Here is a 12,438-nt window from a genome sequence, read left to right as displayed (position 1 = left end):
CCCAGGTTGCTCAGAGCCCCATCCAGCCTGGCCTTGGGCACTGCCAGGGATCCAGAGGCAGCCACAGCTTCTCTGGGCACCCTCTGCCAGGGCCTCAGCACCCCACAGGGAAGGATTTCTCCGCAATCCAAACCACAGTGCAACTATTTCATCCCGAGCGTCCCGCTGGAGCTGCTGCCGTACAATTCCGGGCTCACAGCCCGGCTCGCACCTCTCGCGAGATCTGGAGCGGGCGGCTGCGGAGGGGCGTGCTCTCGCGAGAGCGGAGCGCGGCCGGTCCCGCCCCGCCGCACGGCGCCCCCTGGCGGGGACGCGCCGCGCCGCCCGCCCCTCACGCCGCCATTTGACATCGCTCGGCGCCGGTGCGGGCGCACCCCCGGCGCGGCCGGAGCGCCGGGAATGAGTGAGTTACGGGGAGGCTCCGGGGACACGGCGGGGGGCTGCCGCTGTGGCCGCCGCCGGGCGATCGGGAGCGCGGGCGGGTTTGCGTTGCGACGCCCCCATGGCCGGGGCGCCCTGAGGGGCGTGAAGGAGGAGGACGCCCCTTGTCCCCCTTGTCCCCGCCTCAGACCCCGCGGGCGGGCCGGGGACCCCTCAGATGTCACCGGCGGCGTTGTCGCCCTCAGCGTCGCGGTGGCTTTTCGGGGATAGGAGGCGACGCTGCCCGCGGTGACAGCCCCGGGACAACCCTGTCACACCGGGAGGGGACATGCCGGGATGCGGCGGTGACACCCCCAGGATGCTCTTGTCACGCCGGGACCTTTGCACCGGCCGAAATTCCTTGAAATTCCGTGGAAATTGTATTCTGGCTCAGCGCTGCCAGACTGGTCTCCGTGGTAACAGAACCCACAAGCTGTGGGAAAAGGTGGCTTCCAGTAAGGATAAAAGAAAAAGAAACAGGGAGAAAGTTAGGAGAAGGCGGTGGTCGCACAGAGATGTTTATTCTTGGGTGTTGTTTTTTTTTTTTTGGTGTTTAATTTGGTAATGAAAGGCATTAGCAAATAGCAGGAAGTGGCAGTGTGTGGTAGGAGTGTTGATGGGGTGACCTGGTGCTCTGCTACCTGTTGGCAAGGTTGCAGCAATGAGCATCTGTGCAACTGGGCATCTCTGCCAGGGCAGGGCTCAGGAGTCATTAACCTCAGCTCATAGGCACGCTCATAAAAAATAATACATGATAAGAATTTGCCTAAATCAATTGCATGTGATTAATTGGTGGTTTTTTTCCTCCCCCTAAATATCTAGGCTAACTCACAGGTTTAGCTCGGTTTCAGGATCGGGCAAAGGTTTTGTTTTTCACAAGCAGCCAGAAAACATTTTAAGTTTCAAGGATTAGGACCGGTGTTGTGGATATCGAAAGGTATCCTGGCCATGATTTGGGGCCACTGTGAATTACCATGATGCAAACAGTGATTGTGCTTTCTGAGGTACAAATGCTGCCTGAAACTGGAGCTGGGCCCTGGCCTGACAGGGGACAGTGACTGCAGAATTTGTGTGGCTGCATTCCACAGGTCTTTCCTAGCACATTCCCTGTGAAAAGAAACATCAGTGGCTTTGCCACAAACAAACTTCTCTGACATGGTTGGGCTAGGGCAAAAAAGTGAAAGTGCATATGTGAAACATACATTGTTTAAAAATTTATGCGAATGCAGACAAATCATCAGAGGTGTTAAGTGCATTGTAGTCTGAATGCCAAATGGATTCCCAGCTCATGTAGAGGCCTCAGAGGCTTTGTTTATACTGGCCAGAGAATTCCCGGACTGTGAGCTGAATTAAAGGCTGCTCTTCAGCAGCAACATGGATCTCACTAAGTCAATTGCTGCAGCAGTTCAGCCAGTTAGTGGGGAAGGTCATAATTTGTCTGGGGTATTTCTGTTGGAGATCTGACTGGAGGGAGGAGCAAGAAAAGCAGATCCCTAAAAACGGTGCAGTGTTATTGCTTTCCGTGTCAGATTTGAAAGAGCTCCAAGTGCTAAGTCAGGGTGAATAAATCAACCACCTGTGACAGGCCAGCAGTCTGCTGGAGGCCTGGCTATCTCAAATACATCCTATGGAAAGGAAAATGCAAACATTATCTGATAAACAGGAACCCTGTACATGCTAAAATACTGATGCTTTAGATAGCACATGAATCCCACTAAACACGGGTAAAATGTCTAGTGTTTGAAATATCCTTCCTTCTACTGCTTACCTGGGATAGGAGCAAAAGGTCACTTGAGGCAAATTTGAGGATTTCTTTAAGTTAGCCTTAAAGACCCTGGGCTATGATTTGTAAAGGTGCCTGAGAAAGTTAGAATATCAACCTGAAGTGATTTTTTTTTTTCATGTAGCTAGCTGAGGAAAGACTCTAAAAATCTTTCCTGTTGCAAACAGCCTGGCTGAGAAATCGATTTAGTTGATTCTTGTGTACGTTAGGACATTTCCCAAACCAAATATCAAACCTGATAGCAACAAGGCCCATAAATCTTTTAAACCTCTATCACTGCTGTTTGATTGCTGAAGACTGTTCAAGGAGTTTAAATAGATTTCCTTTTCAGTAGGCTAGGTCCAAGGTTCCTTAAAAGAAAATAAAAACACAGGCTGAAAATCTTACTCTTGAAACGTAACCTACGAAGCATGAATATGAAAAATGTAGCGTAAAGGCCAGTATTGTTGGCAATAGACACAAGCATTTTGCAAGTTTGCAGTTCTGGCAATGTGTAATTCCTGTGAACAAGTGCTGCAGGTAGAAGAGTGATGTTTTAAGGGTGCAGTTGCTTCTTTACATTAGCTGAGCTACTGTCGAAAATGTCACAGTTCTGTTCCATGCAGCGATGTTTGTGTTCATTTGTAGACACGAACAAAACACGAGCCTTTCATCTTCTGAACTTTCCCTGAGCAATTTTCTCTACTCCGTCAGTTTGAGCTGCTCCTTCTCTGCTGATATAAGTCATCAGAATCTTCCAGGCCACTGTAACCCTTCAGCATTCTCTTTTGTGCTGGATTTATACCTCAGTTATCCTGAAGTATATCTGTTAGGAGGGGACATTAAATAAAAAAAAGTAGCATTAAGGATGAATGAGTTCACCTAACATTCTTTTACTTTGTGTGTCACTCTGCCAGAAGCAGGTGCGCTGCCCAGCTTTGCTGTGCCCAGCTTTGCTGTGCCCAGCGCCCTGCCTCTGGCAGCTGACCATGCCCAGGTGGCTGTGCAGAGGTGCAGTGGTGCCAATGCTGCCTTTGTCGTGTCCAGAAATGAGCTGCACCATGGAGAAGGCGCTGGCGGACGCGAAGGCGCTGGTGGAGCGGCTGAGGGAGCACGACAGCGCGGCCGAGGCGCTCATCGAACAGACCACGGCGCTCAGCAAGCGGGTGGAAGCCATGAAACAGGTCTGCTCCTGGGAATGGAAGCACTTCCAGCTCTGGGGGCTTCTGTGCAGCACGGAATGAGTGTGGTGTTGGGATAATCCTGTAATGCAGACTTGGTGTTTTTAGTAGAGGTGTGGCTCTCCTCTCAAAATAGCTTGTGTATATAGTTTGAAACTGTGAAAATATTTTCACAGTTACTCCAGTTCAAATATTGAAAGCAAGCATTTATTTGAAGAACAGTAGTAGAAATGGGTTTAGTATCTTACAAACCACTCTGTGGCATCTCTTGGTTTGCTCTCCAATGCAATACTACACATTTTTATTAATTTCATCATGCCCATTTAATCATACAGAGGCTCTGGCATGTTTTCTTCTGTACGGAATACTTTGTCTTTGCACTGTCTCCTTTTGTTTCCAAATAGCCTCTTGGGCTTTTTTGTGCTCATTTCTATTCTGACGTTAAGCTGCTTAGGGCACATTGTTAGATTGAGTGTGACTTTCACAAGACAGCTCCTGGGAAAACATAAAGATGTCTTGTGACTTTCCATATGGCTGTCCATCCTGTCCCTTTAATGAACCCAAGATATGTTAATAGACCTATAACATCATAATACCCTGCATGCAATTCAGCCCTGTAAAACTAGGCAGATGCTTCATGGCTTCACATCAAGAGTATTACATATTCCCATCTGTTGGGAGTCAGGATCCATTGACTCGGGCCCCAGTGACTTGTACCCACACAGCCTGGTGATTTAAGGTTTTGGGAAGCCACAGTAAATGTCAGGAGGTTAATACCTCATGGTTTGTCTTCACCACAAATCTATGAGTTTTAAATTGCCTGATGGTGAACTTGGCCTGCATTAACTGAAGGTTAAATAGCATCCACTACACACATCTAAGGTATGAAACTTGCTTCAAAACAAAGGTGATGCTTTTGTGTCTCTAAAGGACAGCATGTCTGCAACACCTTCTGGTGTGTGTGTTTGATATTATTATTTAAAAGCAAGCATTGTCTTCCTGGTTACAGACTGTGACTGACAGTAGAACTGGTGCTTTGTGACCTGCTGGGTAATACCTACCTTTGGTTAATCAAATGTGCTGTGCCTTGTTGGTTTGTTTTTGTAATAACCAGTACCAGGAAGAAATCCAAGAGCTCAATGAAGTAGCAAGACATCGCCCTCGGTCTACTCTAGTGATGGGTATCCAGCAGGAAAACAGACAGATTAGGGAATTGCAACAGGAAAACAAAGGTAAAATATAAATACTCTATCCTTTCCAAGCTCCAGCCTGTAGCACTGGAAATAGTGAGACTTTTAACACTGATCTTTTTTCAAAACAGATCTCTACAAGAAATTTTTTCTTCTAATTTCAATTTGTCAATTTAACTGATCATAATTCAATTCAAGAGTCCTAAAGTCCAAACTCTGGGACTGATGAAGAAAAAGAGATTTGGGAAAAATCACTTTTTTCAGTCCTTACCTAATCTCCAGCACGAGTGAGGAGATAAATAGAACATAATTCTGCAAGATAGGGATCCTTTTGGAGACTGTTTAACCAGTGCTGAAAATAATAGGAACAGTCATGGTGTAAGCAGAGAAGTATAATTCCATCTGGAATTCTGTACACTAGGAATGCACTGTTCCTCCAGGAAAGCCTTAGATATTCTAACAGTTCCACTCAGCAAAGGATTCAGTGAGCTCAGTTCAGATGAGTCTTGCATTAACTCAGGAGTTATTTATCCTTTGTCTCAGTAGATTTTGAACAGGAGCATTTTTCAACTCTGGTTTTACCCAGCTGCAGATTAAGACAGACCTGTGAACTCTTTCCTGCCTTTCATAGAGTGTGGCTTTTAGTGGCTGGGGTAAAGCTGCTCAGCCACACTCCAGATGCTTCTGTCAGCCACAGGGGCTGAACACGAAGTCACACTAACAAAAGACTGTTTGTTACTAACCAGGAATTGTCCCAGGCTGGTCGCCATCAAAGCCACTGGCAGAGCCTGTGTTGATTTCATGGTGCAGGGACTGGGGACACTCAATTATGGGCTCATTTCGGTTTTCTCAAGCTGCAATACATGTGCATTTTGATTTGGTTCTCTGTGTTAAACTCTAGACTGCATTTAAATTAAATTAACTTAACTCTGTGTTAAACTCTTAAGTGCATTTTAAATTCTGTTGGCAGAACTGCGCACATCTCTGGAAGAGCACCAGTCAGCTCTGGAACTCATCATGAGCAAGTACAGAGAACAGATGTTTAGGTTGCTTATGGCAAGCAAAAAGGATGATCCAAGTATAATAATGAAGTTAAAAGAGCAACATTCCAAGGTAATAACTTCATTGAGGGTTTTTGCTTTGTTTTTTAGTTAGCACCTTACTTTGTAGGGGATCAATTCAAAACTCCGTGTCATTTTTTGTGCTCTTGTACTACTAACGAGTCCTAATTTTTATAATCCACTCCATGCAACATGAACAGGAAACTATCAGTTGAGTAAGTCAACCTTACCAGCTTCTCATTTATTAAAACTTTCAACAGGTAGCATTTCAGTACTGCATTTGCTTAATTTACTTTTCTTTCACGTCAGTCTTTAAGGCAACTGCCCTGTTACACTGCCAGAGGTTAGTAATAGTCAGACTTTTAGACTACCTTTAATTTATGCTTGTGACACCAACAAATAATTATTAAACTTGTGCTTAGGGAGAGTAGGAGGAACAAGCTTTTTAAATTCAATACTCAAATATTTTTTCCCCTAAATATTGTAAATAAATTGTAAAAATTAAAAGACCTTTTGACTATTAACTGGATAAAGCAGGAAACACAAGCATATGTTCAGTTATTCAGCAGTTAAAAGGACTATTAAATTTTGGGAGAATTCATTCTGGGTCACTAACAGATCTAAACAGGAGCTTTTTAGCAAAATATTACATTTAATTGAAAATGTAACATAATCATTAGAGCAATGCAGCTGTGTAGACAAACAGGTTCTAAGTGTTTAATAATCTTTGCCCTCAGGTAATTTAAGTTTGAAAAGCAAAGTTAGGGTCTGCTTACTGGGAAACAGAATTTAAAAATTTTGATTCTTTCTTGCCTGCTTACAGCATCCTATGTGTGTAATTATTGCCATTAGTATGAAAAAATATTATTGGATTAGAACTGTATCTTTAACATAAAATCTTGAAAAATAACAGATAAAGATAATTTTCAACAGAAGTTACCTCAGAATATGGTATAGCATCTGCTTCAGCTTCAGGAGAACCAACACAAGAGGGTAAAATGAAATCCATCCTGAAATGGACTGTGGTAGTTCATTTAGGAGCACTTCAATGGAAAGGCCGGAAAAAGAAAAAAGAAAAAATAACATCTCACAAAGTAATTGGAATAGGAGATTTAGGCTTCAACACTTTAATTAAACCTCTTCCTTCCTGAATGCCTGACGAAAAAGATTTATCACCCTGACACACAGGATTTCTGGAATTTCATTATTTATTCTCTGGCTCAAGCTTTATATTCAGGAAGACTGAACAATGTTGAAACACTTCTTAAATACCTCTCTCTTGTTCAGTAAAAAAATCCATTATACCCAAGGAGTTAAGCTCTGTATTTCCAGTAATGCTGTTTTCCTGAGTGCCAGCTGTTATTTTAGTGCCTGTTTACAGATATTACAAGACCATTGATTGCTGCAGATGAAGAAGCACCTCCTTTAAATAGAACAACAGTGTTTTGTTAGTGTTGTATGCAAAAGTGTGTGTTGGTGGTAATGACCCCGATCTAAGTGTTCTGTTTGAATTTGCTCAGCTGAAACAAAAATGGATGTGGCCCCTTTTTGGTTTTTATCTCTTTAGAGAGAAAAAACCCAATGTGTATGAAAGAGGCTTTCACTGTCACTGCACTCTTTGTTTTTACCCCATCTAAGTTTTCCACATGGGCCTTCCAGAGCAGAGCCTTCCAGTTTTGTGTTAGGATCCAACCTAACATCAGTGACCTTGGAACAGGCCTGAAGTTCTATTGATCCAGAGCCCACATGAGCTGTGAAAGCAGGAAGCAGGGAGAATAGCAGTATACCTGAAACCCACAGCTCCCACTCAGTCTTTCTCAAGGGTGCATCCTTGCCTGACCACAGCTTCCTGTCAATCTAAATTTGGGAGTTATTTAAAAAAAAATGTTATGTCATCACCTGCAGTAGAAACTGAGAAGAAAATAAAGATTACCAGCAAGTTCTTCCCTGCCCCCTCACATTGAGAGTGGGCATTTAACAATTGCTAAATTATAGCTTGGGCAATTGGAATGGCAAAGGGGAGAGGGCTGATGTTTATTTCAGTAAAGGGTATTTGTTTTGGTCAGATAAGTTTATGATTCCAACTGAGTTCTTTGTGGTAGTTTAAAGGCAACTGTATGGATCAGCTGCTGTATGGCTGTATGCCAGCTGTATGGATCTCCCATCAAATTCATCATTTAAAGGTGGGATTTAGCTTTAGTCTCTACTGTCCTTCAGTTCAGCTCTCCTGTCCTGCTTTTCCTGATATTAGCCAATAAATACTGTGGATTTGGTCCAAAGGCCAGGTCAGGCACAGCTAGACTGGCATCACAGCAGAGCTGGAATAAAAGACAGGCTGAAAAATGAAAGCTGTTGGAAATACCTTTAAACTGTCTGGCTCAACTGAGCAGCAGTGAATGCCAGATGGGCACAGGCTTCTCATGTAGCTTTGCAGGGAAAGGCAGCAGTGACCCGTATCCTGAACCTCTGATGTCCAGAGCCCAACCAAATAAGCTGGAATTGGAGGTGGAGTCAAGCAAAAGTATCTAAAATAGAGAGTGGAGGACAGGTTTGAGTTTTGTAATATATGACATAGTAAGGATGATCACTGCACCTGCTCTTTTTTAGAGAGAAATGCCTGTCCATGGACTGGTACTGGAGATCAGGTTTCAAACACCTGGAAGGAATGCGGCTTTCCCTGCTGTTCTCACAGGAGTGGAGCAGTTTTGCATATCCAAAATAACACACATCAGTTCCTGCTGCACAGGAGGGCCTGGTCAGGGCAAGCACAGCACCATCTTGTAGCCATTTTGAGGCCAGGGATCGCAGTTGGTTAAACCTCTATCAGATTCCACTGTGGGGTAAACCAGGTTTATTTAAATAAACAGGACCACTCTGGCTGCCCACACTGTAGAGTTGGAAAGAATTTCTTTTCTGGAATTGAGGTCTGTGATAAAAAATGTCACAGCAGGTAAACCACATTTAATGCTTTGCTTTTTTAATAATGCAGAAAATATATCACTAACATATTACTAAATATTCTATCTCAGGAGCTGCAAGTGCACGTGGACCAAATTACAGAGATGGCAGCGGTGATGAGAAAAGCCATTGAGGTGGATGAAAGGCACGGCTGCAAAGAGCAGGAGCGCATCACCCAGCTTGAGGTGAGGAGAAAGCTGCAGAGGCACAAATATTAAATGGAGTAAAGATCCTCCCAGGTGTTTTGTGGAGTTACTGGCCCAGTCAGTCACTGCTGTTGTGTTACCCTTGCCTTGCTGGAGCAGGGGAAGCACCACTACAGATTAATCTCAAGGAGGGGGATCCAAGAGAGCAGGAGAGTCAGAAGCCTCATGTGCTCCCTTGGAGAAGATGACACAGCACTGATTTCAAGTCAGTGTTTTACTCCTTATGCATTAGTTTGGAGTAGAGGGGAGGTTTAACAGCTACCCTCATTTCTTTCTGGAGTCATACTAATGTATTTTTCTCTCTCTGGTTTTAGCAAGAAAACAAAGGCTTGAGAGAAATTCTTCAAATCACTAGAGAATCATTTCTGAACCTCAAGAAAGATGATGCATCAGAGAGCACGTCCCTGTCAGGATTAGTGACAAGCAGTGATCTGAGCCTGAGGAAAAGCTAAGGACTCTGGGAATCAGCAAGCTTCAGTTGCACACTTAAACCAATGGAGCATCAGGGGGCACTGGTCAAGCACTTGTTACTGAATAGGGCACCAGCAAGAGAATGCATCCAGCTCCAGCTCAGTGGCTTTTATACTTTGTAACCTAAATTCAGCTGGTGTTCTGCAATACCCTCAGTGACAGATTAATTGCCATAGATCTAACCTCAGTAGGAAATGGATTAATGCACTTGCTGAATAGCAAATTCTTTTTATATGAACTTGTTTTACAGATAAAAGGTGAGATTTCAAGTAATTTATATAAATTATTGCTCATACAAAGTTCAGTGCAACTCTTAGATAATAAAGGTAAGATTTCAAGTCTGATCTCTGCCTTAGAAAGTAGTAACTTATGAATATGCTTTGTGCATGATCCTCATAGCATTTTTTCCTTTTGTTTTGGTTTTAATAACTTCTCATTTTGCAACAAACCTCTTTGATGGGAGGGGCACACCGGCAGCATAAAATTTAAGGATTTCTGTTATTTAGCCTTGGGGTATCACTTTCAAATACAAGGCCAATTTTTAAACATAAGGAATGCTGTCAATCAACAGTTTGGGGTTTTTAAGTGAAAGAAAACTCTTTCAAATACGTTCACTGAACTGTATTGTGAGAACATGGAAAGAGCTTTTCCCACTTTGTTGTTCTCAGGAACACAGGCAGCAATACAATTCTGCCTCAGCTTTTACCTTTAAGAGAGGAAATCCAGCTCCGTTCTGTCAGTAAGAAGCCACATGAGTCCCGTGTCTTTCTTCTCCAGTTGCCTGCCCAAACTCTCCGAGTGCGGAATGGCAACTGGAAAGCACAAAAGCAGTGGCAGCAGAAAAGGGGGGTGGAGGAAAGGAAGAAGCAGCTTCATGGCAGAGTTGGCAGCCTGCAATTAATACTCTTCATTTTCCTTTCTCCAGTACTAACTAGTCCTCAAGAAGGTTTTAAAGTGAGTTAAGCAGAGTGAAAGCTGTCAGCTACAGAAAACTGTGGAACTACAGCTGCCACCCACAGTCACATTCTGGCTGTTCAATAACCCACCAAGCAACATGAGCTGAGCTATCCTGAAATCAGCCACCACTTAGTCAAGTTTGATTTTGAGTCACAGCAGCACAGAAGGGACTAAGCACCCAACACTACCAAGTTTGCCAGCTTCAGTACAGCTTCCTGTGCCGCAGCACAACTTCTCTGAGCTCGAGGTAAATGTTGCATAGGCCTAAGGGGGAGCTTTCAGAGGCACTGAACCGACTTAGGAGCAGCTCAGTACTTTTGTTCTGTTATCTCTGTTGCTGCTCCTTCCCGTGGTGCTTTTAAGAGGAAATAAGTGAGAAAGGAGAATTAGCAGGCAGTAAATGCATATTTTCAGAGAACTAATATTACATGTGCTGACAGGACAGGTAAATCAGGTCTCCACATTCTCACAGCCTGCTTTAGAAATGGAGAAACTGCTGCTTCTCTGCAGAGCACCTTGGCTTCTTGCTAGGCTTAAGAACACACTGAGGACATTCACATGCACGGAAAAATTTATGGCCATTTCCAGACTTGTGAAACAGCCGTGGGAAAATTCTGGGGGAACATTTTAGCTCAAGCACAAAATATTCTTGTCTGCTTTTATAGTATCTGTAAAGCTTTGCCAGTGCTTCTCTAATCTAGATTTTGCATTTCTGCCATGGCTTGCAAGCTGCTGACTTACCAGAAGCAACATCTTTTCTCACAGGAGTGTTCTGTTGTTGCAAACTTACAAGGAATTTTGGGTTCAGTTGTTGAAGTTCTTGTTTCTAGAAGCATCTTTTCAGCCATGCACTGGTGTCAAGAGGCATTTCTATCCATTTGATGCTGAATTCAGCTTCAGGGCTGATTTCTGGTTTGGCTTCCAAATATAGAAGAGGGTTCTTGGTCTGTGGCAGTACTTTGAGGTTGCTCTATTATGAAATAATGCTTGATTAGTGTTTATTTTTGTAAATTAAAAAAAAAAAAGTGACTTAATTTATCTACTTCTAGTCTTCACATTTGATACGTCTTCCCTTTCATTCCCCTACCCTGATCACTTTAGGATTTTAAAGAGCCTTCACAGTGTGTGGAGTGACTATTTTTCATTGCATACCTGTTATTTTTGTAATGCAGATGGCTTGAAAAGGATTTATGGCTAGAATTGTGTACTGTACAGTAAACTTATTTTATCAATAAAGTTGACTGAAAACATGGATGTCTCCATGACTAAAACAAGGTAATGGCTCTGAGATGCACCATGCTGGCAACACAAGATAAGGAATTAACCAAAACTGTTCTATGTGGCAGCTGTTTAGCTGAGGGCAGACTGAAACTCAATTTGGCTAGTTTGTACATCTAAAAGCTTTGAACAGCACTGACTTTTTAACAAGCACATAGGATTAGAAGATTGTTAAAAAACAGAAGCAATGGCACTGTTTTCATGGAGAATTACATAATTACATGTACTGGGATCCCTGTGTAAATGCCCAATGGTTTAGGGAGTTTTCTTAAGCACTTTTTCTAATTAAAAGAAGAATTTCCAAGTCCTCTGTTGGAATGCAAAACTTGAACTTGTTTTTTTTTTTTTTTGAGAGCCTGGAGTCTGAGTGTCCGGGGCACAACCGGCTGTCATTTTGGCCAGGAGAGCACTGTGCTGCTGCTCACAGCATGAAGGCAGAGGGAAGGTGAGATCTTAAAGCTCCTTCAGTGCTACCTCCTGTCATGGGCAGGGACACCTTCCACTATCTCAGGTTGCTCCAAGCCCTCTCCAGCCTGGCCTTGAACACTGCCTGGGTTGGGGCAGCACAGCTTCTCTGGACAAGTATTTTGTAATTTTTATCAGTTCTTCTGTGACAAATCAGCTGCACACACCTGTTAGCCAGCCAAGCTGATAAGAGAGCACAAGTCAGCTAAATGCTGGTTTAGTGGATGCTGTGTACAAAACTACATCAAGTCATTCCTTTGCTTCTGGACCATTTAGCATAAGGGGGGCTGAACAGGAACAGCATGGGAGGAGAGACCCGAATTCCTGCTGCCTGCAACCACCTTCTGTCCCCAGACACTGAGAGCCAGTGTAGCCCTTTTATCAGGAAAATCCTTATTTCCCACATTCAGGGAAAAACTCACCAGACAATTGCCTTAACCAACTGCTCAGCAAGGAGGGAAACACTTTGTCACTGCAGTGTTGGAAGAA

The 12,438-nt window shown here is 43.5% G+C and overlaps 1 protein-coding gene across 1 annotated transcript; it reads left to right on the top strand.

Annotated features, from left to right (window-relative positions):
* Positions 1-259: 259 nt before the first annotated feature.
* Positions 260-11,456, top strand: FGFR1OP2 (FGFR1 oncogene partner 2). The gene is made up of 6 exons (XM_002194575.7): positions 260-403; positions 3,230-3,366; positions 4,478-4,595; positions 5,524-5,666; positions 8,644-8,757; positions 9,093-11,456. The coding sequence occupies exons 1-6, from the start codon at positions 400-402 to the stop codon at positions 9,228-9,230; spliced, it is 654 nt and encodes a 217-aa protein (XP_002194611.1). The 5' UTR covers positions 260-399; the 3' UTR covers positions 9,231-11,456.
* The last annotated feature ends 982 nt before the right edge of the window (positions 11,457-12,438 follow it).

The sequence above is a fragment of the Taeniopygia guttata genome, chromosome 1A, assembly GCF_048771995.1.
Source record: "Taeniopygia guttata chromosome 1A, bTaeGut7.mat, whole genome shotgun sequence".
NCBI classification, from domain to species: Eukaryota; Metazoa; Chordata; class Aves; order Passeriformes; family Estrildidae; genus Taeniopygia; species Taeniopygia guttata.
This window is presented reverse-complemented; position numbering and strand designations above follow the sequence as displayed.